At 37.6% G+C, this 26,353-nt stretch overlaps 2 protein-coding genes across 3 annotated transcripts in view; one reads left to right on the top strand and one right to left on the bottom strand.

The window, feature by feature from the left end:
* The window catches only part of LOC140923291 (uncharacterized), a 2,346-nt gene extending 230 nt beyond the window's left edge, over nt 1-2,116 (bottom strand). Inside the window, exons 1-3 of the mRNA XM_073373385.1 lie at nt 1,929-2,116; nt 882-1,213; nt 1-435 (exon numbers count right to left, since the gene is read on the bottom strand). The exon at nt 1-435 is cut by the window's left edge and continues 230 nt beyond it. Of these exons, the coding sequence (XP_073229486.1) occupies nt 1-435; nt 882-1,213; nt 1,929-1,959 (798 nt within the window). The 5' untranslated portion in view covers nt 1,960-2,116. The remainder of the gene's footprint in view (nt 436-881; nt 1,214-1,928) is intronic.
* A 13,620-nt stretch (nt 2,117-15,736) lies between these two features.
* Nucleotides 15,737-25,217, top strand: LOC140922819 (uncharacterized). 2 transcript variants are annotated; one of them, XM_073372847.1, is made up of 3 exons: nt 15,737-15,848; nt 21,123-21,439; nt 24,352-25,216. In XM_073372847.1, the coding sequence occupies exons 1-3, from the start codon at nt 15,812-15,814 to the stop codon at nt 24,880-24,882; spliced, it is 885 nt and encodes a 294-aa protein (XP_073228948.1). In that variant the 5' UTR covers nt 15,737-15,811; the 3' UTR covers nt 24,883-25,216. The 2 variants fall into 2 exon arrangements, with proteins under 2 accessions (XP_073228948.1, XP_073228949.1); XM_073372848.1 differs by lacking the exon at nt 15,737-15,848 and adding an exon at nt 19,272-19,646 and having other exon boundaries at nt 24,352-25,217.
* Nucleotides 25,218-26,353: the final 1,136 nt, after the last annotated feature.

The raw sequence follows: 26,353 nt of genomic DNA, 5'->3' as shown, positions 1-26,353 counted from the left end.
CTCATAAACAGGAGAAAGTGGCTCATTTGGCTTAAAAATAACAGGAATTGGCCACGACGGCGTGATTTGATTGACTGAAGGGAAGATAATTCTGCTTCGATTGCTTCCACTTCCGGTAGAGCAAAGTAGTGGAATGTTACTTGGACAAGAGCACAAAGGGCACCTTGGAACGTGTACCACTGGCCAGGACCAGCTTTTGCTGAACGGAACGGTGGTTGGGGAGAAAGGCGAAGAAGGCTTTTCCTCGAAAGCACTGGTTTTCGAGGGAGATGGTGGCGTGACTAGCGTGGGAGATGGTGGTGTGACTAGCCTTTGCTCATGTTCTTCGTGTATACTTGCACTTATCTTGCTTGCGTGACGCGTGGCTCTAGTCACGCCAGGTTCATATTTGTAAGGGAGCTTGTTAAATTTGTACACCAACCTTTGCCCAGGGACCTGAGTAAAAACAAGTTGAAAAAATGATTAATAACAAGCCAATACGTAAACGGAAGATGTCCGTTTAAAACCTTTACCTAACTGATCAAAAGATCTCTAAAGTGTTTCAGTTTCACTATCAAGTTTTGTATCTCATTTTTGGTATTGATCCCTCGTCGATAATCTTGATTGAAGGTAAAGATTGTGAATTATCAACATTTTGTGCAAGATGTCGAAGTAACAAACCTTTATTGAATTGAATCTCTGTTCAGGAAGGATCTTTGTTGTTTCAAACTCAAGCAATGAAATGAAATTCAAGATTAAACTGACACCAGGAAAGCCTTAAGAGTACACGTCACTTGAGAGGCTCATCGATTCAAGAACAGTGTTTCATTATTCATCATTTCATTATATTGCCAAAAAAAAAGAAAGAAAAAAGGTTTAAACATTTAAAGCTTGAAATTCACCTTCTTAATTATTCCTTGTTGGTAGTAATATCTCAAGGCTCTGCTCAATTTCTCATAATTCATTCCCCTCTTTCTTTTCAGGAGTCCCCATCTCTTCGCCACCTCGCCAGGGTTTTTCAGTTTAAACTCTCCGCGTTCCTTGTTACTCCAAGTAATCAATGAGCGGCAGCTATCTTCTGCCAGTAGCTCCAGGAGATACTCCCACAGATGCACGATGTTCTTGTAGCGAGGCTCTTTAGCGCCAGGACTTGGTTGATCCTTGTCTTCGCACAGACTATAAAACTCGTTCGGCTGCTGGGGATTGGATTTTTCTGTTTCTTGAGCTGCTTCAACTAAGATCAAATAGAACGTTCTACTGTGAGGATTTGCTCTCAATGTCAAGTTTTAAGGTACCTCGGTCGGTTCTCTAATCGTGCCTCAGTTGCGGCTTTACAACTGTACTTTAACTTCGTATATATTCGGATTTACTTTTCAAAATACCCATCAAAACAACAGAATCTCTCTTTTTTGAATCTATTTTCAGTGTTCTAATCGCCCAATCGCCACCGCCGGAAGAGAGCAGTTTCCTATGATAGTCACGATTTTCAAGGCAGCCCACTCATTCACACTGCCTTAATTTAAGCAGAATAAAACTGCTTGAAGAGCGGTGTGGAGCAGTTTATGTGCGAATTAGAATCAGTTCAGAGTTGTTCTGCGCTCCCTACAAGCTATCCGGCCTAATTCATGTAACATGTTTTCGCAAACACATTACATATAGATGTGTTATGTAGCGGAACCTTTCAAAATGTAAGTAAATTTTCTACAAACTGTTGCAATCATTACATGGGAATTTGATAATGTTTTTAAATGCAAAGGTAAGAAATGCGTCCGACCGGTGCTATGTCAGGCCTCATAGGCTACGGAACCGTATCACTGGGTTAATAATTCCCTTAAAAAACTGTCGGCTCTTGCTCTTGCCAGGGGAATGTCCCTATCCCGGCTGTAATTACTAGGTGGGTAGGGCATAAAATATAAACATTATTGGAAAAGTAAGAAGTTAATAAGTACCTCGTCCGTATGTTGTCATTGAAGTGACCATGGTGTCTTCGGTCGCTAGTAAGTCCTTCTTCACTATGCAAACTTCACAAACTTCGATAATTGCAATTTGAAATTTTTGATCTGCAAGATGCCCTTTTTATATTCATCGCTTTGTCAGACAGGAAGTTCTAATTGTCATCCTGTTTACGAAGAGGGATGACGTTAGCATACTATTTTGTCACGCTAAGTAAACTTGTACATGACTGGCAATACCTAGATCCTTCGATCGAAACACTCCTTATCAAACCATTACTTGTAACTTTTATTCCTTTCATACTTGTAGCTAGAATCTTTTGAACCGAAAACAGAGAGTTTAACATGTACAAGAAGCCTAGAAGGAAGGTATCTTGCTAGTACGCATTCGACCGACCGGACTCGGTTATGTGAATGATGCTATATCATCAATGATTTTATCAAGTCAAGTGTGATGCTGCTGATAAAAATTGTGTTTTATTCGTTTTATTATTGAGCGGCACCAAATTTCGCAATACACGGGTAAAAAAATCTAGAAACGTTCGAATTTTCGTCAGCTAAAAGCTGTTTGCATTTTGATACAACGTAAAGTATGTTAAGTTGACGTCAATAGCGTGACATAGTGTCTGGTTATTTCGTGACAACTATAAAAAGCAGAACGGAAGAACTTTATGTTAATCATAGGAAGAAAACAAAGCAGGGAAGTTCTAAGAGTTCCGGATGACAATTTTTGAAAGAATTGAGTTCCTTTATTTTTTGTTGTTTAATTGTCCAATCGTAAGCATTCTACGGTGTTATAACATCCTCTCAAATTAAACAAGAGGACATTAATACTAAAATGTTTTATAATTTTCCATCATTATTAATATTTTCAAAAAATAAGTTGGATCAAAATAATTTAAATACATTTTAATGTCGCTCATAATCAATAAAAGACAATACTACTGAAGGGCAACATTTGTAAAGAAAAACGCACAGGGATCGTTGCAAAAGTATACCAATTTTATATTTTGGCGATTCATAACTCTGCATTTTGGTTAGTACAATTTTTTTTTACTATGGCAACCGGCGTTAATGTTTCGAAAATTTTAATTTCTTTATTACCCGTTAAGGGTGAGTATTTTTAACTTCTCCCCACTTTCTAGCTCCAATTAAATTAACAGCTCAATTGACCACTTTAACCTGTTTTTTTTTTCTAGCAATAATAATCATATTAAAAGTTTGCGAATGAACTTGATAACCAGACGAACTCACGGCTTTCTCTGTAGCTTTCAACTGTTTTACTTGACTAGGCAGCCTCAGGGTGTTTTTCAAAATCGATTAACAATCGCGTTTCTTAAGATAACACGTGTCTTTTATTAGATATCAAAGAATAGAACCTTGCGTCGTACTAGAGACAAAAGATATGCGATAGAAGATCCAACTTTTTTTCAGTTGGCACTGGAAGTGAGTGGGATGGGTTGTTTTCTAGACAACGCATGTCGTTCCTTAATAGGGGCAACGACACGCTTTCTAAGTCTCACATGAATTAAATTCCAAATAATTGGTCCAGTTTTGTTACGTAAGACTATACTCAAGCAAACAAACTTTTTCCTCTGGTCTGTTGCTACGGATGGCAGGGATCATGAGACTCACTGATGAAATTTGTTTGATATGTATATCTTCTTCACGTCTCCCAAAGTGCATTTAGCCACTGATTTTGTTTATGGGTTTAAGCATATAACTTCACTGCAGCATTGACATAAAACTTTACAGCAATATGCGCGTGACTTAGCCCCCTTTCATTGTTTTTAACTATTTATAAAATAACTAAGATAGTACGCGCGTTCTGATTGGTTAAAAACCTATGGTTTATTGTGCCGGTAAACTCATACTTTTACTACAAGTTATTTTATAAAAGCAATAGACCACACTTTCTATGGGTTTACCGGCGTGATAACCCACTTGTTATGTTGGGAGAACACTCGAAAAGCTTGTAAATCACGAGCCGAAGAAAAATACCAAGTATCCGCGTTACGGGCAATTTTAAAAATGGTCCTGCATGTTTATCTCTAAGTGCCCTTGAATAAACGTCATTGCTACTTTCGAACAAAAAAAAGTGTCACAAAGATATTGCTGTTTAGTTCAATTCTGATTACTTAGCACCTTTACCCACACAAAAAATGCTCCTTTGTAGTTATGACGAAGATATGAAACAAAGGGACCATCGTACGTTTCTGGGGAACTGCCCACACACCCTCCCCTAAGCCAACATAACGCTTAATTTTCACTTAGGGCAAAAGTTGGCTTAGGGAATAAAAATGTCAGGGAGCACGGACCATAACAATTATTTTGAAGATTTTTGCGTAGTATTAAAACGTGACTGGAAACGTTGGACCACTTCCTAATTGCTATCCGTAGCAACAGACGACAGAAATGAGTTTCGATGCCTAAATATAGTCATCAATAACATAACTGCAAATTTTCGGAATTTGATTGATGCGAAGACTCTTTTTTAAAAAAGTTAAAGATAGCTATTAGCGTGACAAAGCCCTTGCAAGCCACTTTACAGAATTTTTTTAATTTGTGCTTGTTGCAGACATTTTTAAATCATGCTTAAGAACCTGGAAGAAGGAAGAAAAACCTAGCTGTAGTTGCTTGTAAAGTGACCGGTAAAGATACTGATGGTAACATTTTTTAAAAACTGTTTACAAATCCATTTCAAAAATTACTACTCAAACGACAGTGAGGCTGACATTGATCAGTTGGTACCGTCAAGGTCATGCTCATTATACGGCCTTTAAGTAAATCATACCACTAATCAATTGTTTGTAAATGAGAAACACACTTCCCCATTCAAACAAAAGGGCTTTATCGCGCGCGCTTTATCCGTTTAGCAGCACATTTTAAATTTATTGTCTCATTTCGGGTGTCATTAAAATTCCTTGCCTTGTGCAGCAGCAGTAGATTTTTAATTTTTTTTTCTCAGTTCGGGTGTCGTTAAAATTCCTTGTCTTAGCAACGTGAAAATACACGTTTTAGGAAGTCTATTGTTACCAGTTCCCCTCAGGGCTAGGGTCATTATAACAATGAATACTTGAGAGGGGGCCACTCTATTTATATTGATTATGATAGCCGACCTTCTGAGACAAAGTCTAGTTGTCGGATATTAGGAAGCTATAAGCTAAACATAGAGGTTAAATAGCTCCTAAAACCTCTCATGGGAAGTCAGTTGTGGCTGATGGCCGGAAAGTCTATAGAACAAAGTCTATTCTGAATTTCCGTATAATATTACTGTACAAATAAAATACCGCACAAACACGCATTGAGCCATTTAATGTAAATGATAATCCAAACATTTCTGGAAGCGAACAGAAATGAATTCTTTTTCTTTATCTTTTTTATCCACAGGACGTGTTTCCGTATCTTGTAAACTCACTCCACAATGTCCATTTCGACACAGTGCGCTGTTCGGTACCGGCAATAGACTGAGAAACTGCGAAGGACTGGCACGAAAGCACACATGCGAAAAGGGAGAAACAGAAGTTAATTATGCCTTTGTTTTGGAGAGCTAGACTGCGCTAAAAATTCTTACCTTCCTTTCAAAACACCCAATGATTTAAATTTTTCAACAGTTCCTCGCCTTAATCAGATTGATATTAGTACAACACACACATACTATACTTTGTTTCATACACATCATTTTGCCATCTCCGCCCGCAAATAGCAAACGCTAGACGAGGCGGGCGGAGACGAAACGTTACAGCAGTTATAACAGATAATATTGTAAAGTAACTAAATAAACTATGTGGATAAATAAGAATTACAGAAAAAACAAGCTAAAGTTCCAAGATAAAATACATTAAAAGATAAAACGTTTGCGCGTGATTCTTGTCCTTTTATGAATTTTGGTATTTTTATTCCAAGTCAGGTTGGTAATGTCTAGTTCAGTCAGTATTTGCCATGTATGTAACTTTGAAGCTGACTTGGTTTGGCATGGCCCGGATTATTAGCTGCTTAGACCCAGCCAAAGAAGAAGTAAAACTTAACAGCGTACCCCATAGACTAAAGAAGATCGAGTATGATATGTTGCAGATATGTTGCATATAAAAATATTGGTGTAAAAGGATGTTTTCTTGACCCCGCGCAAAAAAATTTGAAGGTCTAAGTAAGCCAGAGGAAAAAACATTTAGATTTCCTGCCAGCCTGATGTTTCTACAAACGTGTTTGTCCTTATAAATAATCTGAGGGCAAATCTGCATCTGCTTACGAGATAAACTAGGGAACACAACTGAATAGGAAGCAGGAATCTGATGCCAACCAAGGAACTCAAAGTAGATGGTCCACTTCCTTTTTGCATCTGCTGAAAAAGCAGTACCGGCTTAAATAAAACTTGCTTCCAGCAGTCAAATATCTTTTCCGACATCGAAAATAACAGGAATTTTTGAAACTTTTCCACGCATTATTTCAAGGTGGTAGTTTAATAATTGGATTTCCTAGTCTCCAGTGATAACTTTAACGGAAAAGGATTCTACCGCACCAATTTTTGTGTACCCTGGTCCCCGAGGTTTTTCTTGAAATTTTCCTTCGTGAAAAGCTGCAAGACCTTCCTGTTTTACCCGGGTTTAATAAACAGTAGAACTTAACACAGCGTAATAAACAGAACCGAAAATGATAATGAAGAAATGATCGTCGCAGTGAACGCAATGTATGCAATTGCGCAAAGAAGCCTGAAAAAATAAAAAATTCAAAACCGAAAATAAGAACCACAAAGCGACGGAAACCATTTTTACAAAAAAACTTAAGATTTATCCACCAACTTATAAAAACGGCTCATTTCTTTAGTGGTCTTTTAAGGCCAGAATTTTGTAGGGGGTGTGCACTTTAAGCGCCACTGCACTGTACGCGATAAACAACACCAATGTAAACCTTGACCTCTTTGAATAAAGCATAGCTGTATAGGCACCCTTTTAGAGAATAAACAGTACCATTATATGTATATATATTACTGTTATTTAGGGGAGCTTGCATTACTGTGCTCGCAGACATGGCTTAATCCCGCTAGTTTCTATCCCTTGATATTCTCTCTACCTACAGCTACGTTACTGATCACCTCACTATATTGTGGATTGTTAACTGAACGGAAAACTCAGCGATCGCAGCGATTATTTTATGATTTGACAGGCTTTTGTCCAGACCACCAAAATCAATGCCGATTCAATGCCTTCTACTTTGTAAACCTTCGAATCCAGATTTAATGACATGAAGGCCTAACATCAGATTTAATACTAAACCACTTTTAAATTACTTTCTGCTTAATAACTGGACAAGAACAATTTTGCTGTCCGCCACGGATAAACAAGTTAAGAGATTATATTTAAGGACTACGATAAGCTGTGAATCAAACTAAGGTAAACAAAGCTCTCCGATCTCATATTCTCTCATGGTCAGTTCAATAACAGTCTCGACGCTTGTCCTCCCACTAAAAAAATATCTTGATCCCTTACCAAGCTTTCACGATATAGATTTATTCACTCCAAATAGTGTTTTTAGACAAGAAATCTGAGGACCTCAGCGCCTATATCCCAACCGTTAGGTGTAAGTATTACTCTCCACACAGCTTTTCCCAATTAAAAAGACATTTAAATATGTCTTCCAATTCAAATTCTAGTTTTTCATTTTTTCATACTTTACATCCGAAGCTTAAAACGTAATATGGAAAATTTCCAAACCCATCTATTAGATGAAATTAGTTTTTGCTTCAATATTTTAGGTAACACAGAAACTAGAATAAAAAATGCGTGTAATAATCTGGTTTTTTATCCTGCTATACCCCACTATAACTCGAACATGTGCCAGCACCACTTTCGGCTGGAGTGTTCCCACGTATATTGATGAGAATCTTAAATACACAATTATCGAAAATGTTCTAATGAGGCTTTTCAGGCCCTTTGGGTTGAGTTACACCTACCCAAACATGCAAATATAATATGCGGAGTAATAAGCGGTGAAGCAGCATAATTCCCCAGAGCGTTTTCAGGAATATTTTGATCATAGTTAACTATGTTTTGATCGATTAAACGAAAAACTCAGCGCCTCTGACAAGCAGATCTTTTTGAAGGGTGATTTTAATATTAATCACCTTCGCTTTTATGATTGCAAATACGCGCAAAACTTTATCTTATCCTTGCAAAGCTTCAACTTAACCCCGAGAGTGCATCATAACTCATATTCACATATTGACAACATATTTGCTAGCAATGAAGAAGATAACATAACAAGCGGTAATATAATCTCTGTTAAGTGATCACTTTTCTCAATTCTGTATTCTTAAATCTTCAAATTACCTCTTTGATCTCCAAAGTAAAAAAATGCTGTTCCGTGACTTCTTTAATTAATTCCTAAACGAACTGTCCCAACTTGGCCTGACTGGAGCAGTCTCAGAACTGAATGACGGAAATACCATATCGCCCACATCGCTTCAAAAATAAGTAAAACATTAGCATTATTGCCAGCCTTAGACACTTTGTACCCCTGAATACTTTACATCACATATACATATCTCTTATCCAGCCCTACTTATTGTATGGCACAGTCGCTTGAGGCCAAGATGCTAAAACGTACAAAAACAAAATTCTTTTTCTTCAAAAACGCGCCCTCCGGCTCATGTTCTTTGGTGACTACAATTCTCATGCAGTACCTTATTTTGTCTCCTCTAGCTTTATTCCCTTTGATCTAGTCTACTTTAAATCCGTTGCTATTCTAAGCCATGATATATCTAACAGCTTAACACCTACTAACATATCTAACTTGTTTTCTTCCCAATCTAATATTCATTCATATAATACAAGATCACCTTCAAGAGGTGACTATTATGTTAAACACTGAAAGATAGTTAGACAAACAAAGTCTTTTTCAGGATGTGGTAAAAATCTGGAATAGTTTACCTAGTGAAATGCGTCAAATGTCCGAAAATAGCTTTAAAATCAATGTCCACGACACTTTACTCCGAATACTTTTAGAAGAAAATGATTATTAATATTGATTTACCCGCTTTAATAACAAACATTTCCTGAAAACTCGGCTTCTTATATTTGCAATGTACATGATTGTAAACTTAACTGAATTGAATTTACTTTTATTTATTTACTTTACATATTTTACTGTTTTACTCTAGTCTTTCTTGTGAGCTATTTGTATATCTATATAAATCACATACATGTAACCACTGCTCGCCTCGACTAGCTAATCTGCTAACTGCGGGCAGTGGATATTGCTTTCTGTAAAATTAACTATAATTAACAAACAGTTGAACAGTTGAACAGCTGAAAACAAACAGATTCCGTGAAAGCGGTGCAGCTAAGGATGTGTAACACATATTAGAACTTTAAATGCCACCCACAGACTCTAAAGTTAAACACCTTGCTCAACAAAAAAGGTGTTATGTACAGGAAGGTAGTTCAGTTGTGCTGTGTCATCCGAATGGTCACGTTTCAGAATCGCATCCACAACCTTGTACAGCATTCACAGATTCAAACTTGTACAGCATAACAAACAGTACCACGGGAACGTACTGCTCAATAGCTTTCATTTAAATGGTCACACTTTGATTAGGATCAAGGTTAAATTTACCATTTGCACCAAAACGAAATTGCTTGTGGTTTTTTTAGGGGATGCCAAGGGCGAAAAGCAGAAAGAAGAAATGTAAAACATGGTTTCTCGTCCTTTTCCCTGCAACATTTACTCCCAGTCAGTTGCAATTAGAAGTATATTTACTAAATTGGTGGCGATTTTTAACTCTTCGTTCTTATTATTTTTTACCTTTTAAATCCATACTAATGTTGTACTTATTACATCTCGCCTTACCCTATCTTCGTGATTTTGTAATGCGCATTATCATTATCATTCCGAACATAATTGGTATTTCGTGGGAACATTCGTCAAATGTGCTCGGTATGTACTTATACGATTGAAACTTGAAAATAACCTTTGAAATGTTTACTTTTTCTGTCTCTTTCATTCTTCAGAGACCTTTCTCATTTCACATCTACAATACGTGATGGCAGTCAAGAACAGTAATAAACTGAACAAGCTATTAGTAACAACAGCGTAATTAAACCAAAGTGATTTTCTAAATAAGCCGGCAACAGTATTTTCGTAGAGCTGCAACCAGCAGTCCACTCCCAGCAATATTGAACTTCTTAGCTCTTTGAATCTTGAATGACCCCTGATAATTTTACCGCTATATAACGAAAGGACCGATCGTTCCATTTTTCTCAGAAATTTGAAATAGATCTTGTTAGCCTAAATATAAAATCGCCGATATAATGCAGAGAATGAGTGATAACAATACGAATTTGTAGGCTCACTAAAATCTCTGATGAACTGCACACTGAAGAGAGACAATAATTAAAGGAGAACTGAGGGTTCTGCAACCAGAAAATGCGACGAATCTTGTTATTAAAACCATTGCTCGTAGAGATATCAGCTATCTCGCGTGCGGGCGTTTTTTTTATTTAGTCCCCCGTGCTAGGATCAAAGGTCCGTTAATTTTATTCGGCGAGGCAAAGAAGAAAGCTCATTTCTATACCCGGAGACTAACAGCGAGTGTTTTGTTTTGTCTTGTTTGGTTTTTATTTTTTTTAACTACGCCAGCATTTCTGATTCTTTGAACGGGTCAGCTCATATTGGAACTGAAATATCTCATCAACGCAAACACACATTTTTGAAGTTATACCGTATATAATTAGTCATGATTTAACGATTATAGTGAAAGTGAAAGAAGCATCAGCATTAAAAAAGAATATGGCGGCTTATGTACTCGGAAATGTTTGCAAAGATAGCTCTAAGCCACATTGGAACGCAATACCAGTTGGACGTCGTAAGCGTGACGTCGTTATAGGTGTGCTGCAGACTGGTGATAAAAAATAACATGAAAAGTTTTTTTTTGTATTGTGTGTTTTTTCCCTAACACGCAGTTTTGTCGCCCAAGCGTCACCATCATCATATTATCACGTTCTTTTGCCACACACATTAGGAAACTCTAGGTATGACCTCGAGTTCGAGGTTGAGTACGTCAGTACAAGTTTTTGGATCCAATTCGATTCCTTCGCATTTTTACAGTAAAAACTGGCATATAAGAACCTAGAATTAGCGAGGTAAGGCTGGACAGGTTCTTATATTTTAGGGTTGTTTTTCAGAATTCAGGCCGATTAGGTTCTTTTGAAATAGGTTCATATTTTTCAGATGTGTCGTAGTGTAACCATTAGAATAAATATTGTACTGCTAGCACATAATTGTTTATGGACAAAATTTAAACCTTGACCTCTTTGAATTAAGCATAGCTGTATAGGCACCCTTTTAGAGAATAAGCAGCGCCATTATATGTATATATATTACTGTTATTTATAGGCGAGCTAGTATTACTGTGCTCGAAGACATGGCTTAATCCCGCTAGTTTCTATCCCTTGATATTCTCCCTACCGACAGCTACATTACTAATTGCCTCATAAATATTGTGGATTGTTAAAAGAAAAACTCAGCGATCGCAGCGAATATATTATGATCTGATAGGTTTGTGTCCAGACCACCAAAATCATTGCTGATTCAATGCCTTCTAGTTTGTTAACCTTCTAATCTAGTTTTAATAACATGAAGGCCCAAAATCAGATTTAAAACTAAACTACTTTACTTTCTGCTTAATAACTGGAAAACAAATAGATTCCGTGAAAGCGGTACACCTAAAGATGTGTAACGCATATTAGAACTCTAAATGCCATCCGCAGACTCTAAAGTTGAACACTTGCTCACCAAAAAATGTATTATCTACAATGTTATACTTATTATATCTCGTCTTACCCTATCTTCATAAATTGTAAATGAGCATTAATAATTCATTCCGAAATTGGAATTTCATAGGAACGTTTGTCAAATGTGCTAGGTGTGCACTTATACGATTGAAATTTGAAAATATAAACTTTAAAATGTTTAGTACTTTTTTTTGTCTCTTTCATTTACTTAGAAAAGACCTCTTTCTTTTCAGATCTACAAAACGTGATGGCATTCAAGAACAGTAAAAAAAAGCAAGCTATTAGTAGCAACAACGTAATATACCATTCCGCAAAGTGATTTTCTAAACACGCTGGCAACAGCATTTTCGTAATGCTGCAACCAGCAGTCCACTCAGCAATATTGAGCTTTTTAGCTCTTTGAATCTTGAATTAACCCTAATAATATTACCGCTAACGAAAGGACCGATCGTTCCTTTTTTCTCAGAAATTTGAAATAGATCGAATACGATTTCCTTCTTAGCCTAAAATCGCCGATATAGTCATTGGCCGAGCATGTAGGCTCACTAAAATCGCTGATGAACTGCAGAAGAGAAGCAATAATTAAGAAGAATTGAAGTTCCGCAACCAATTAGGTTTTAATTAGCTTTTTCCTGAAAATGGGATGAATCTTTTTATGAAAATCATTTCTCATAGAGATATCAGCTTATCTCGCGTGCGGGCCGCGTCTCTCTTTTTTTTTTTATATATCAAATCCCCCTACTCGAGGACCAAAGGTCCCCTAATTTTTTGCGGCGAGACAAAGAAGAAAGCTCATTTCTATACCCGCCTTTGTTTTGTTTCGTCTTTTTTTTCTTTTTTCACCACGCAAGCATTTCTGATACTTTGAACGGGTCAGCCCATATTGGAACTGATATATCTTAGCAACACGAACATACATTTTTGAATTTATTCCGTGTATAATTAGTTTTGATTTAAGGATTATAGTAACGGTGAAAGTAGTATCAGCAATAAATTACAACGGAGGCTTATGTACTCAATGTTTGCCAAGACAGCTCTAAGCCACATTGGCATCAGTCATACAGCTGCATAACAAAAAAGTCTCTTTATGGTCTCTGGTCAGCCACAGGAAAAGGCAAAGAGTTCCAGAGCCAGAACCTCGTACACCCCCTTGTTCGGCCTAAACGACCATGCGCGCGATCCTTTAAAGGGTATGGTGTTTAGGGTACTCCGTCTTAAAACAGGGTATATGATTTTACTATTTGGCGTCTCAGATGTTTTGAAAGAGTATGAAAGTTGGAGATGAGAGGTCTACATTTGTGGCACCAATATATTTTTTTCCAAAACAAATCTAATTCCATGATGTAAGTTTAAACAACTGATGAGATTTGTACGCGAAACGAAATGATCCTTTGGTTGAATTCTGAAGTTCAAAAGCCAACTGAAAATTGCGTTTTTCGCTGCCGTCAATCATCTTAACGGAACTCTTAGGAGAAAAAACTTTACTTTAACGGGTTCAAAAGGTCAAGGTTTGTGATTTGTGATTGGTGGATTTCGATCCATTTCGTGTGTTTCTGTGTTTCAAGGTTCGTTGCTTGTGATCGTAATTATGATTGACGGCTGCGAAAAACGCAATTGTGAAGGCGGCTTTTGAACTTTAGAGTTCGTATGTTTGTGAAAAGCGCAGTAAAAATAATAAAAAAATATTCATATAGCGCTTATTACTTTTCAGTACTAAACGCTGTTTAAAAATCCATATAAAAAATAAAAATCCTAGATTAATTAACATGTAATTTTTACATTGGAGCAGAAACAAAAAATAAATAGGCAGATCGTTCCAGAGTATAGGGGTAATGACTGAAAACTCCCTCGGAGACCGTATGTCTTTAAGTTATGGGGTTCAAAAGCATATCGCCACTTGTCAGAAGATAAGCGGAGGCACCACTACCAATATGGTATCTTAATTGTCTTTAAGTTACAAATAATGAGGAAAGCGAAATGAGCGATTTTTGTCCGAAAAATTTTTAAGACTCTTTAAAAAGTCAGGGTTTGAAAGCCTCGGTGGCACACCTCTACCCACGCAAACTTCCCGCTAAATTCACAGTTAAACGTGCTGGAATTATTCGCAGCAGATGTTAATTTTGACTTCCACAGTTCCAATACTTTAATCTCACCATGAATCGACTAAATGAAAATTCCAATTATTTTATCCAACATCGGGTCAGGGAAAAACAATGAAATATCATCAATGAGCTGCTTAATCAGCTCTTCGACTAAAGCCAGTTACTGCCAAAAATGGCTGAAGCTTACGTAACTGATTTTGAGTCCAATATGTATTTTAAGATACTTCTTGAGGGTTTACTTGAGTCTCTGAATAAAGTTCTCGAGTTTAAATATTCCAATATAATCTGCTGCTTAGTAGCGTTTTTACCACTGACATTCCTCTTAAACTGTACAAGCCTTCTTACAACTTTTATGCAACGAGCTGATCGTTACAGACAACATTCTTTAAAAATTTTGACTAACAGACGTATAGGAAACATTTGAATATTACCGTTGTTCATCAGAGACCCCTAGCCTCTACACCTTATTGTATAACAAGCAATGACCATCTTTTCTAAATACACAGTGATTTCAGGGAGTTATAATAATTGCTCTAGTGGGGTAATTTAACTCCTTACAGTGGAGTTTTTTTTTTTTGGGGGGGGGGGGGGAATTATTTTAACACCAAAAAGGAGTTTAAAGAACTCTTTTTCTGGAGTAAATGTCACTCCGGGTATTGAGGAGTTAAAATAACCCCAAAAAAGGAGTTATCCTGTACCTAAAATTTTTACTCCACTTCCAGAGTTAAAGTAACTCCAAAAAGAGTAAAAACATCTCATGTACCCCATCAGTTTTCGGAGTTTTTTCACCTCCAGAAAGAAAGATCTCTTTTTCAGGAGTAAAAATGACCCCAGATTTGGAGTTAACTTAGGAGTTAAAGTAACACCATAAAAGGGGTTATCCTTTACCTAAAACTTTTACTCCTTTTTTGGTGTTATAATAACTCCCTAAAAATTGCTGTGTACAGCTGTAGCAGTAGTATAAAACTCAGCTTTGCAGTAGACTATTTATTCGAACGTGTGTTTAGGGTGCCCTGGGGCAGGAAAGTAGAAATATTACTTTTCCCGAGACGTCAATTAACAAGACACTGCTATTAATGGGCGAGTATGAGGAGAACTCGCTATTAAACTTTGCAGCTCCACGAGTATGCGTGGAGGCGTATTTTGTTTATGTTAACTTTCAGCCACATTAGTACCCGCCTTCTAATCTTATTGCTTGCTTGCAACACAATATACTACAGCTTGAATTAAGAGTTAGATAGTAAACCTTTTTCCGAATATTCAATATATGAACAAAACACAACTTTAAACAATGAAAAAAATTTGAATCCTATTGAAATCATAAGGTATTGTAGCTTCTCAAGTATTCGCGTCGACTACTTCAGTTTACTTCTCCCAGGATTTTACACTTTCAATTGGTTTGGTATTGTGGCAGCTGGGTTAAATCGAAATTTATTGACAAAAGTTCATTAAATTTTCAAGTTTTTTTCATTTTAGTTTTTTAATGTATTTTAGTTGTTGCATTTTAGTTTAGTTGTTCTAATTTTCAAAAGGGCCCTCTTTGATATCAGCACTTCATACTAACCCTGAGGTTGCTCTGGCCGAAGAACATATTATCATAATAATATTTCATAATGATAATAATAATATAATTATTATTTTTATTATAATTATTATTATTATTACAGTCATCATCATTAATCCACTACTTGAATCACAGTTATAGGCATTACAGATGACCTTCTGGAACGTGCATGTCGGCACGGACTGAGGAACTTGTTTTATCATTCCGGCTTCCGTCTCAACATTTACAATTTCTCAAGAAGGCTTCCGTCCGAATTCCTGTTTATATAGTACTTCCCAATCCCTTCCCTAAAGGAGTTACTAAGTTAACCCTTACTTCAAGTTTTGTTTGATACGTCCAGTTACTGCAGAGAGGCACGTCTTTCACAACAACAAACCGTTTTCCAGATTTGAAACAAAAACCCAGGCTTCTCCAAGATTTCTCAACATGTTTGAGGAAAATTCCAGCTTCGATGAAAGTCGAGGTATGATCTCTATGCTGTATTAATTTACTTTGTTTGCCATGCAAGACTTAATAATTCGCCGGTTATAACAATTTCAAACAGATTCTATCGATACTAACTGGCGAGTGTCCTTTATCATACCTGTGTGTCTTTGTACCAGCGGGCTCTTAGTAAAAAGGCCATCACAGAAACATGCATGCTGTTTTCGATAAAGACGAAAGCAGACATATATATCATCTAAGAGAAAACGTTATTCAATTTCAGAACTGTAACTACGTATACAATCAAGTTCATCCTAAAGAAACCTCACGATCATTTATCATAGTCTGGGATTAAAATTTCATTTTAAGTAGTATCTTAGAAACTCGAAAAATGGAATTCGTTACTGAACTTTGTACTGACCGGCTTTTAGTTTGAGACTCAGCCGTGTGGACTGAATATTAGTCATTCGCCGTTTCTGTTATAGGTTTTTACTGGTAGGACATTCAGTCATAGACAGTGCGCAGATAAACAGTGTCCGCAAATCGGGGTTGACGACTGATATGAGAATTTATTGAGACCCGGGTCACAGGAAAATGCCGGCGTTGTCCTTATAAACCGGTGTCTGTGAACGTACATGTATGTCTTGAGCTTTTGTTGGGACAAACAAAACTGTCCGAGAGACACGGGTGTCCGTATTAAGCGGTTATCCTTAGAGGGGTTTTCACTGTATTTGGGGGTGAATACTAGCATGGAACTGCCAGCAAACAAAAAGGACTTAACATGTTCTACTACAGTTGCTTGTTATAGCGTCAATGTAGCAGGGGCACCCAACGAGAATATAGTTCAAAACTACTTAACATAGCATTGTTGAACGTATTTTAGTATTCAAACGGTAGATATATATTTTTATCCCCTAAAAACTTTTCATCTGTTCGGATTTCCTAGCTGAAAGTCTAGTGATCCGAAAATTATAGGGATATTAAACTTACCTTCTCGAAAATTTCAGCCAGGAAAAGGCTCCCGAAAATTCTAGGTGGCCTTTTTTAGGGTCAAAATCCGTTAAAAATGGGTAATTATACTATTTTGTAGATGTTTGAAAATCCTAGGAGAGGCAGGCAAGCAAGAAATTTTGCAACAAATGCTCCGAAAATTCTAGATCACAAATCGTCTTCCGAACAGATATTTTCCCGAAAATTGCCGTTGGGTGCCCCTGATGTAGGGAAAATGGAAATAAGGGAGAAGTAAAAATACAGTTACAGTGGAATCCGGTTAATACGGCACCAATAGGACTGCCATTACATTACTACCAAGACTTGCTATGAGGCAAGACATGGGCCATTCATTCTAACGTGTGGTACAGTGCAACCTCGATATAACAGAGGGCCCGAAAGGACTGACAAAATTTGTTCTCTATAAAGAGGTTTTGTTATACAGTGGAACCTCGATATATCAGAGGGCCAAGAGACTGACAAAATGTGTTTGCAATAACAAGGTTTTGTTGTACAGTGAAACTTCGATATAACGAAGGGCTGAAGGACTGACAAGATTTGTTCGCTATAACGAGGTCTCGTTATATCGAGTTCTTTTCCGTACATTTTATTGATACTGGGGTAAAGAAAATTGTTTGTTATACCGAGGACTTCTTCGTTGTCTGATCGAGGTTCCACTGTATACTAGCTAAGTTCTTATTTACTTCATTTACTTTAAATGTGACCAAAATTATTCTTTCAGCCATCATTTCCGTCAGGAAGTTGTATTAAGTCACGTGTGAAAAAAAAAACATTAAAACAATACTCAATAGACCGGTCTTTGAAGTATGTTTCAGATCTCATAAAAGAAACTGTCAATTTGTTCTCCTCACTGAAAATTGCCAATCGAGACGTTATGATTGGAAGGAGCAGACTGCAAGAAGTTTTTGCTGCTGGAAACAGTTGTGGAGATATCCTCATGTCGTTCTAGAACATTCAGATAATGATTTACTTATAATACGAGAATAGCTATTGTCAAAGCAAATTATAATCAAATTCATGACAACGCACATAATGAAAATTGCTTGCTAGTGTTAGCCAACATCCTGACTGACAGGAAGCGATGTGTATTAGATTTTTAAGTACTGACGTCACGATGTATGAACAATTAACGAATGATCCAAAGTAAGTGACAAAGGACACGACTAATCGTATTTCACTTAGTATAGTTCCAATTACTCCCCAACGACCAAGTTGTGATCGGTAATAAGTGTTAAGTGAGGACAAGTGAAATAGATAGCAAACAATCAGTTTTGAGATTAAAACGGTTCAACGTCGGTCCAAATTTTAATGGCAAACATTCGAGTCTATTAAAAGCGTAGGAGTAATACAAAAACAAGTGAAGGTCACTCTGGAAGGTCCGGGGCCGATAATATCGATAAAAAAAGAAAACCAGTACACTTAACCTTCTTTAAATAGATATTATGTATCGAAACTGCTCGTTATTTTGTATCCTACGCTCTACGCCTTTTGTTTTGGAAGAATAGAAATAGAGACAAAGAAAAGCACCCTTGTTCGCGGGGAAATGGAACCACCTGAAAATTAGATGGAGAATCAGTTTTTTTTCCTTTAATTCTTAACCAAAAAGATTTTGGAACCAAAGGTTGATTAATCAATTTCAAAATCTACTATATCGAATTTATACATCACACTTAGTGTGTGGCTATATTCAAATAGGATACAGCAAAGAACCGCTCAAAACAGTGGCGGGGTTGTTCTTAACAAGATAGTTTTTACATTCCGTTGTTCCTGCCTTGAAATTTTGACAATAAATCGCGTAGTCTCCATTGAAAGCTACTTCTTCTGTTTTGAACGGTATTTTCCAGTAGTTTCAAAAGGCTTCGATACCATTTCGATTTGTGGGCGGAGAAATCAATTCAAAATCCATAACCACGATATGTGTCTGTTTGTGTAATTTGTATCACGCCCACGTTAATATCAGTTCCACCGCGGGCAAGGCAGCTAAGAAGTTTTAGTAACGGGGAAAACATGTAACCGTGACACATGAAACCATCAAATTTAAATGCCTGACTGGCATTTTTCTCAACTGCACCAGAAAGTGGAAAATACTGTGTGAATTTCGTCCACAAACTCAAAAGATTAGCGAGGTAAATAAGAACATTTCAGGAAAAAGCTCGTGACTTATTTCTATTCCAGTCACGGAGTGACGTTGTGCAGGGTCAAGGATAAAACCGCAGTAATGTGACGACAAATGCAACATTCCATACATGAAAAAAAAGAAAGAAAAAAAGAACATTACGAGTTTTGCTTTTGGTGGGTCTCAAGACCTCTAGTAAAAACCATACGACTAAGCCACATTTTCAAACTCCGAATCCTATATTCTAAAGACTTGAATCGCGCTTGTGCAGTCACACCTATACCCTAAAAGGGAGTTAACTCCATTAAGTCCATTAAAGGCTCTCTCGTGCTTGCGTGTCGACGTTACTGGAAACTGTACATGTGGCCCGATGTTGCCTTCGACGTTACGCTTGTTTTCCCTGACTAATGGACTGCAACATTAGCATGTTTTAATAAAACAACTTTAACGCTCTTTATAAAAAGTTAAGGCGTTTTTTGTGACGTCACGAGTTTCTCGTGACAGGTTACATTTGCTCCAAATGAGCCAAGCACCCCTGAGGCGAAAATTACTTCCAATAATCTTCGTGAAGCGGGAAGACTTCATTGATAAAAGAACTCGCTTCTCCAAAAGTCCGCACTTGGAAGAAACTGTGGCTTACGGAGGGCACGCTTAAGGAGGTTCCACGGCATAACGAAATCCTGATGTCATCTTTTGAAGGATTCGGTCGAGGTAAGAAGCGGTTTCTGGCGCAAGCAATGAGCAGATTCCTAAACTAATGATGAATCCAAGAAACTACAGTATGTTCGGTTGATTGATACAATAATGTGCACAGCACCCTTGGCAACACACAACGGCCACCTTGGGGGACAGACGAAAGTGGCCTTTGTAGAGAGGTTTAAATAAGAGTCAATGTATAGACTGTCCGCCAAAAAGTGGCCGCTGTAGAGAGATAGCCGTTAGTATAAGTTCGACTGTATTTCAAATTCCCAATAGAAATAATATTTTCGTATTTTGTTTCCTCCGGAGACAGGACTGCTTTCCGGCTAAACAATATACCCTTTCTACGAGGCCCTGGCAGTGGGGGTCCCATGTCGCCCGTCTGAATTTTAAAACGTCTCCTGACCTTGTTTGTAAATGCTTGTCGCTTATTGTCGGCTTTGCCGTCACTGTCGCAATTTGGCCGAGGGAGGTTGTCTCTTGTCGCGATTTCATTTTACGCGCTGTCGCTACTTTTTGGGCCATGTCGCCTGTCGGAATTTACCCTGGCAGGGACAGTCTACTACGGGTGTATCATCTCTAGCGTTTGGACCAAAATCAGTTGATAATAAGAAGGGCTTCGTTTTGTACTGTATTAACACGTATCAGTTGGGTGTCAGTGAAATAACTACTTATTTCTGTGTGGAATGGTTCACGCACTTTTGCTAAATTGAGATTACATAACTTACAAAAAACATTATTTGTTTTGTCTAGAAATCAAAATTAAAGGTAGAAATATATAACAAAACACTTGACCTATCCACATTCATTAAAAGCTATCATGCAACAACGTAAACTTTCAAAGGTTATTTACGAAATTAAACTCGACTTGCGTATAAAAATAGTCATACAAATCGATAAAAATATATAGTTATATTAGCTATGACGCGAACATAAATCACTTGTTGATCCATAATTGCTGATCAAGCAGGTTGCTAATTTTCCCCAGAGTTTCTTATTATAAACCACTATACCAGTGACGTCCTTGTCAGCCGTGTGCGAGTTCTAGATCGCTAGCATGCTTTTCGTAAATTCCTGTATTGATTAGCGCTGTTTAAGCAAAGATTGCCTTTCTCAGATTGCCGCCCGGCTTTGTTTCTCAAAGAGCTGAAATGTATTGTGGACAACGTTTTCGGAAGCGATCAACCTTTGTATTTGCATGATCTCTCCCTGTTTGTCAAGGTTACGTATTGCTAATTTTTTTCCGGAGTTTCTTAAACTACCAGTCTTCATTGTTACTTATGTGCGGGCCTAGCTATAGAAGTCTTGAATGATTTTCAGAAATTTCTGTTTTGAAGCGCTGTATAAGGAAAGTCTGCCTTCTCAAATGGTCGCCCTTTAGTTTGTCAAAGGGCTAAAATGTATTAAGGACAACGTTTTCTAAAAAGATCAACCTTAGTATTGGCTCTTACCAGCTTGCAACAAGGTTACATATTTTCTACCTTTCAGCTTCATCTACAGGATCAAGCTTAGACGGTAGTGTTGATGAGCTTAATGAACAAGGAATACCCAAAGGCTTGGAGAGTAGACGAGAAACCCGATTCAAGAACATAGTACACTTGTGGGAATTCCTGCTGGAACTTTTGGCAAATGAAAACTGCCGTTCACTAATAACTTGGAGCAATAAGAGTCGCTGGGAATTTAAGATAAGAGACCCAGACGAAGTGGCAAAAAGATGGGGGCAGTATAAGAGAATAAAGAAGATGACATACGACAAGCTAAGCAGAGCGTTAAGGTATTATTACACGAAAGGAATTATATCAAAGGTACGTTTGGTTGCAAAAAAAAGTAGCACTGAATCATGATACCACGGAGTACTAAATCGGCTGAATATCACTGAAGATCATGTTGTTCTAAATTGTTATCCCAAAGTTCAAGTTCAATTATTCACACTTATTAAGTTACAATACAACAACAATAAGAAAAAAAAAGAAGTAAAAACAGAGCCAACTATACGGCATTGAATTAAACATAACAAAAAAAAAAAAAGTGCGTAGCAGCCAAAGGAGCCGTGATTTCGAGTTGGCTACTACCACAGAGCGGTTACAAGTGGGTGGAGTACGCGTTAAACTCTCCACCCGTCATCTTGAACCATGAACCATCCCCAGTCATGTTTGCAGATTTTTCGTGGTACAGCACAAAAGATACTAAATTCGATGTTGAGTATCACAGATTCGGAATATCCTGTAAAAAAAGAACAGGTTATAATACCAATCCGAAGATATTTTTGAGTGCGAAATTTTGTAATCAAAAAAGGGAGGCTGAACACAGTTTCCCTAGAAATGCTTTATCCCCTACCGTGCACTTGAACATCTTTTAATGAGGACATGTGCAGCCGACAAGCTTTTAAAGAAAAAAAGTGCGAGGACGAGCTGAGGAAATTGTCCAGAAGTTGTCATTAGAATTGTTTCCTGTTTTCGTCGCCTTTAACAATAGCGCTTTATACTATTACTAAAACACCTTAGATCCCCCGCGTGACTCAGACAAACTTTGCATTCTTTTCCAAGGCTTTGTATGGGAAACATACGTTTCCGACACGAAAATTGTTCAAAAAATTCGCAGTGAGCTTTTTTAAAATGTTTTTTGAGCATAATTCCAATATATAAAAGGCAGTACTGCTATTGGGTGCAAAACCTGGTCTAGTAACTCGAATAAATGGTTAAAATCAGAAAATAAAGTCACTCGATCAAAGAAGGCTACTGAAATCGGATCCCTAGCTCTCTGTCTTAGGCAGAAAGTACCGCTATGCACTGAAACATGACATAGCATTATTGGCTGTGTAATACTCCAAAACCGAAATTGCTAAAGAGAAAATCGAGTTTGGATGTGCTTCTAGCAAGCCTGTGACAGAATATCTGAGGTGAAAAGCACACCAATATTAGCACAAACCGGAAATTTTTGTTGTGCGGCCAGGTAGACCATATGAATCTGCGCCAAATACTTTAGTAGTTTATATCTTGTAGTACTAAGTAGCGTAACATAAGCATTCGAAAAACAAATTGAGGAATCTTTGCCTATAAATTTAACCAAATGCACCGTTTCACGCACGGCTATGAAGCCCTACTCTCCACACATTTTAACATAATTTTACCCACAGCATTAGGACGCCGCATAAGAAATAAAACCACTCATCTGTACAGTTTTTTCCACGTTTAACGCTGTCTTGGCACGAGTTGATTATTTTCACGATATTTATTATCGAAACCAAGCTGGATTTTGTTTCCTTTAACGATAAACATCTTCAAAGACGACGAAAATTTGTTGCCGAACATGACTTTCCCATACTAAACTCTTACACTGGTCAGGTTTAATGTCTGAGTCACAGCAGGGACCAGAAATTTGTGACGTCATTAGTCGAAAGCGCTCTTGTAGCATGATCTCAACGCGCACAAGTCTATTGGAAGCAATATGAGAGCTCTTGTTTTGTTAACTTTCAAGATAGGCGATGTAAATAAACGACAATCTCTTAAAATCTACACCTTAAAATGTGACGAAATTTGGTAGAAATAATGTTTCTTTCCCTTTCTAATATAATCAATGAAAGCCTCAAAACAATTCTAAAACTTTTTAACAATTTGGTTAAGTTGTTTTTGCGTAAACCTCATCAATTTTGGTTTGTTTCAGTTCAGTTATCCATGTTGCCTTGGCAACGATAGAAATTTTACGTTCAATCTTTTAAAAGTAATAGATGTATTTTGTCTGTGTCATATTTCAGTGAAATTTATGCTAGCACCAAGTCTTAAAAACACCCCAATGTTTGGTATTAAAATGTTCCACAACGTATCAAACTGTGTTCGGCCACCTTAACATTTTTTTTTTTACTTTTAGAGGGAGTCATGGTGGTAGTCTTTTTTAAAACTTTGGTCCGGGGCACAAATCCTTCTGTCTTAGAATTCAACTGACGTTCCAACAGTTCTTTTGCATACTGGCACTTCTTGCTTTTGGGAATTTACAGCTTGATTAAAAAATAAAATGAATCGGTAAAACTTTTATTTTTTGTGTTGAATTGATTCTGGTTTTAACAAAAAAAAAAGCTGAGAGAAAGAGAGATACACCTTGAAAGAAATATCGAGAAATGTTTTGTCGTTAACCCGGCTTTTTCAACAGCCAAGGGCATTAGTTAAGTTACTTCTTTACGTCATGCTCGAATACTTGTTTATTCCGATGTACGGTATACAAGGCCATAAAGCGGTGCAAGATCCAGGGCCACTCATTTGGGGTCAAGCAAGTTGAATCAGTAAAGCCTCCTTTATCACTCGGCTTTTATCTTATACTGTTTTTAATAAAATACCTGGATATCTTGATGCTTAGTTCGATATTCATGTGCCTTTGAATGATGTAGATCACTGTAGTTAAGTGTGTCTAAGAGCTTGTGTGCACGCACACCAAACGTTCTACAACGGTTTCTATCACAAAACTGTCCTCGGTGATGTTTCGTAGTGAATGTCACCACAAAATATCAGATGGTTGAGCCTACTCTTATCTCCCCCCTCAATCTTACTGAAGCCGAACCCTTGACTTTCTCTATATTTATTTGCGGCCAACGAAGGCTCGGAGACATGACTTTCTTTGCTGTAAACTATGGTGTACAGATAGGGTGAGCCGACAAAGTTTATGAATCAAACAAAGTTATGTTATGAATACACACCGATGGGTAATATATTTTTGTTTCTTGAAGGTTCAGAATCAAAGGCTGATGTACAGGTTTCACAAGCTGCCCTACAAATACGAACCAGGCGTAACCCGCTCACGATACCATGGACAAAGAATCAGGGCATGTTTAGGACAAAATGGATCTGGCGTCACGGCGTCACAGCTTGACAATCATGAGACCAGCACATCATTTGGGCACCTCATTGTAAATATGAATCCTTACATTGTGGATCATCAAGTGAGAGCAGTCTATTCAGCCCCTCCCATGACAGACAATGACTGGCCAAGCGAATTTACTTGCGTTCCGGATCACGTCGGGCTAAGAAGATTTTCGTGGTCGTTTCCTCAAACACCGACTCCTTCGTATTCTACACTGTGGAATCCAGGCCCCGAGCTTCAAACGCCACCATTCTATGGAAGGTCGAAAATCATGTTCCCCAGTGTCAACAATGCTGGATTGCAACCAGTTAAACTAGTTGGACAAGATAATTCAGGTGTTCATAAGGCAGGAACAATAGCATCGTCAATCCCGGTGTCTGTAATCAAACGTATCTAAAAGCCTAAGATGGACTCCGCTTGTTGGTTTGTAACCAACAAGCGGTGTTGGTTGACTTTCAACCAATATGGCCGCCGTAATGTTAGCTGTAATACAGCAATTCAGGTTTCATTGTAATTTTGCTCAAGTGTTAATACAAAATGAAGTCAAAGGAAAAATCAGTTTGTAGTTTGTAGATTGTGTAAATTAATATATGTAGATAGAAAAGCTGTAAACTGGGATATTTTGGCATGATATTTAATAATGAGTAATCTATAGGAGTCGATAAACAAAGTTTTTCTTTTTTAACAACAACATATAACTTTATGGACAGACTTAAAGTCTAAAACCAATACCAATCCTAACCTATTATATCACAGACAAGGGCGATTTTAACCGTTTTTACGGTATAAATAACGTTATCGTATCGGTTGCCATATTAGTTACCCGAATCATTGCAATGCTTATCTTGTACTTACAGTGACGCCCCCTCACGGCCTTACGTTCGATTGTCTGTATAATTACCAACCATACATTTATATACTCATTCTTGTATTATTACCTTCCAAACATAAATCTCTTGATCAAAAAATAAAGGACAAACAGTGGTGATAAACATTGCGAACTTTGGCATTTGTATGATAGACTTTTCGTATGCTAGTCAACATACATTTTCAAAAGTGATCTAACGTTACCGTTACAGATTATGACGAGACTATATACACAAAATTTTGAATATGGGGACATTGAATATATAGGGGAACTGGGAGTATTTAATAAAAGGGTAAACCATCTTTCAGTCAGTGTCCATTAAAATGACCTGCTGTAAACGGCTGTACAACATTCCCAAATACTTTTGTCAGGGATTGTAGTTACAACACCTACCAAGTTGTAAATGGAACAGTTTCACCTCGTTAAAATAACCCAAGCATATTTATACAGAATTAATAGAGACACAATGATTTCCCCCTACCCCTGAGAGATTTTCTAAAGACGACCAACAGCCAAGAGAAATCCCCTGCCCCAGGTCCCCTGCATGCTTTTCGATCTAAAGCACCCTCCCCTAGTATTTACATGTGGGGGGCTGCCGGACAAGTGATTTGAATTAGGGAGGGTGAGGATACTTATCCCCCCGAGCACTCCTGCCTTCGCCGTCCCTTTTACTTTTTGTTATTACTACGAGGATCCCTACGCTTGTGTCGGGGGAATTATGCCCCATCTTTCTAGATGTATTAACCTACACTACGTTCAAATGACATCAAGGTGATTGGTTTTTCATTTTGAAACGCACTAGATTTTTATCTATATCCAAACTTCCCAAGCTGTGCAAACCGTGGAGACGGCGAGTTTTAGTTTCGATGTACAAGGAGCAATAATTTTGAAAGAATTATCGAAGCAGGAAGTTTTGTTTTTCATTTGAGTATAACGGATGTCTTTCACACTACTGGCCAGCCAACGAGGCCAGGCACGTCATGCCAAGTGCATCTCTTAA

The sequence above is a fragment of the Porites lutea genome, chromosome 13 (assembly GCF_958299795.1).
Source record: "Porites lutea chromosome 13, jaPorLute2.1, whole genome shotgun sequence".
Lineage (NCBI taxonomy): Eukaryota > Metazoa > Cnidaria > Anthozoa > Scleractinia > Poritidae > Porites > Porites lutea.
The sequence above is the reverse complement of the archived record's forward strand: the minus strand, read 5'-3'. Positions and strand labels throughout refer to the sequence as shown.

Bases quoted from the DNA above. Each gene is read 5' to 3' on its own strand.
- LOC140922819 (XM_073372847.1), top strand. From the start codon at position 15,812: ATGTTTGAGGAAAATTCCAGCTTCGATGAAAGTCGAG. The intron at 15,849-21,122 runs GTATGATCTCTA...TCTACCTTTCAG, and splicing joins CAGCTTCGATGAAAGTCGAG to CTTCATCTACAGGATCAAGC. The intron at 21,440-24,351 runs GTACGTTTGGTT...TGTTTCTTGAAG, and splicing joins CGAAAGGAATTATATCAAAG to GTTCAGAATCAAAGGCTGAT.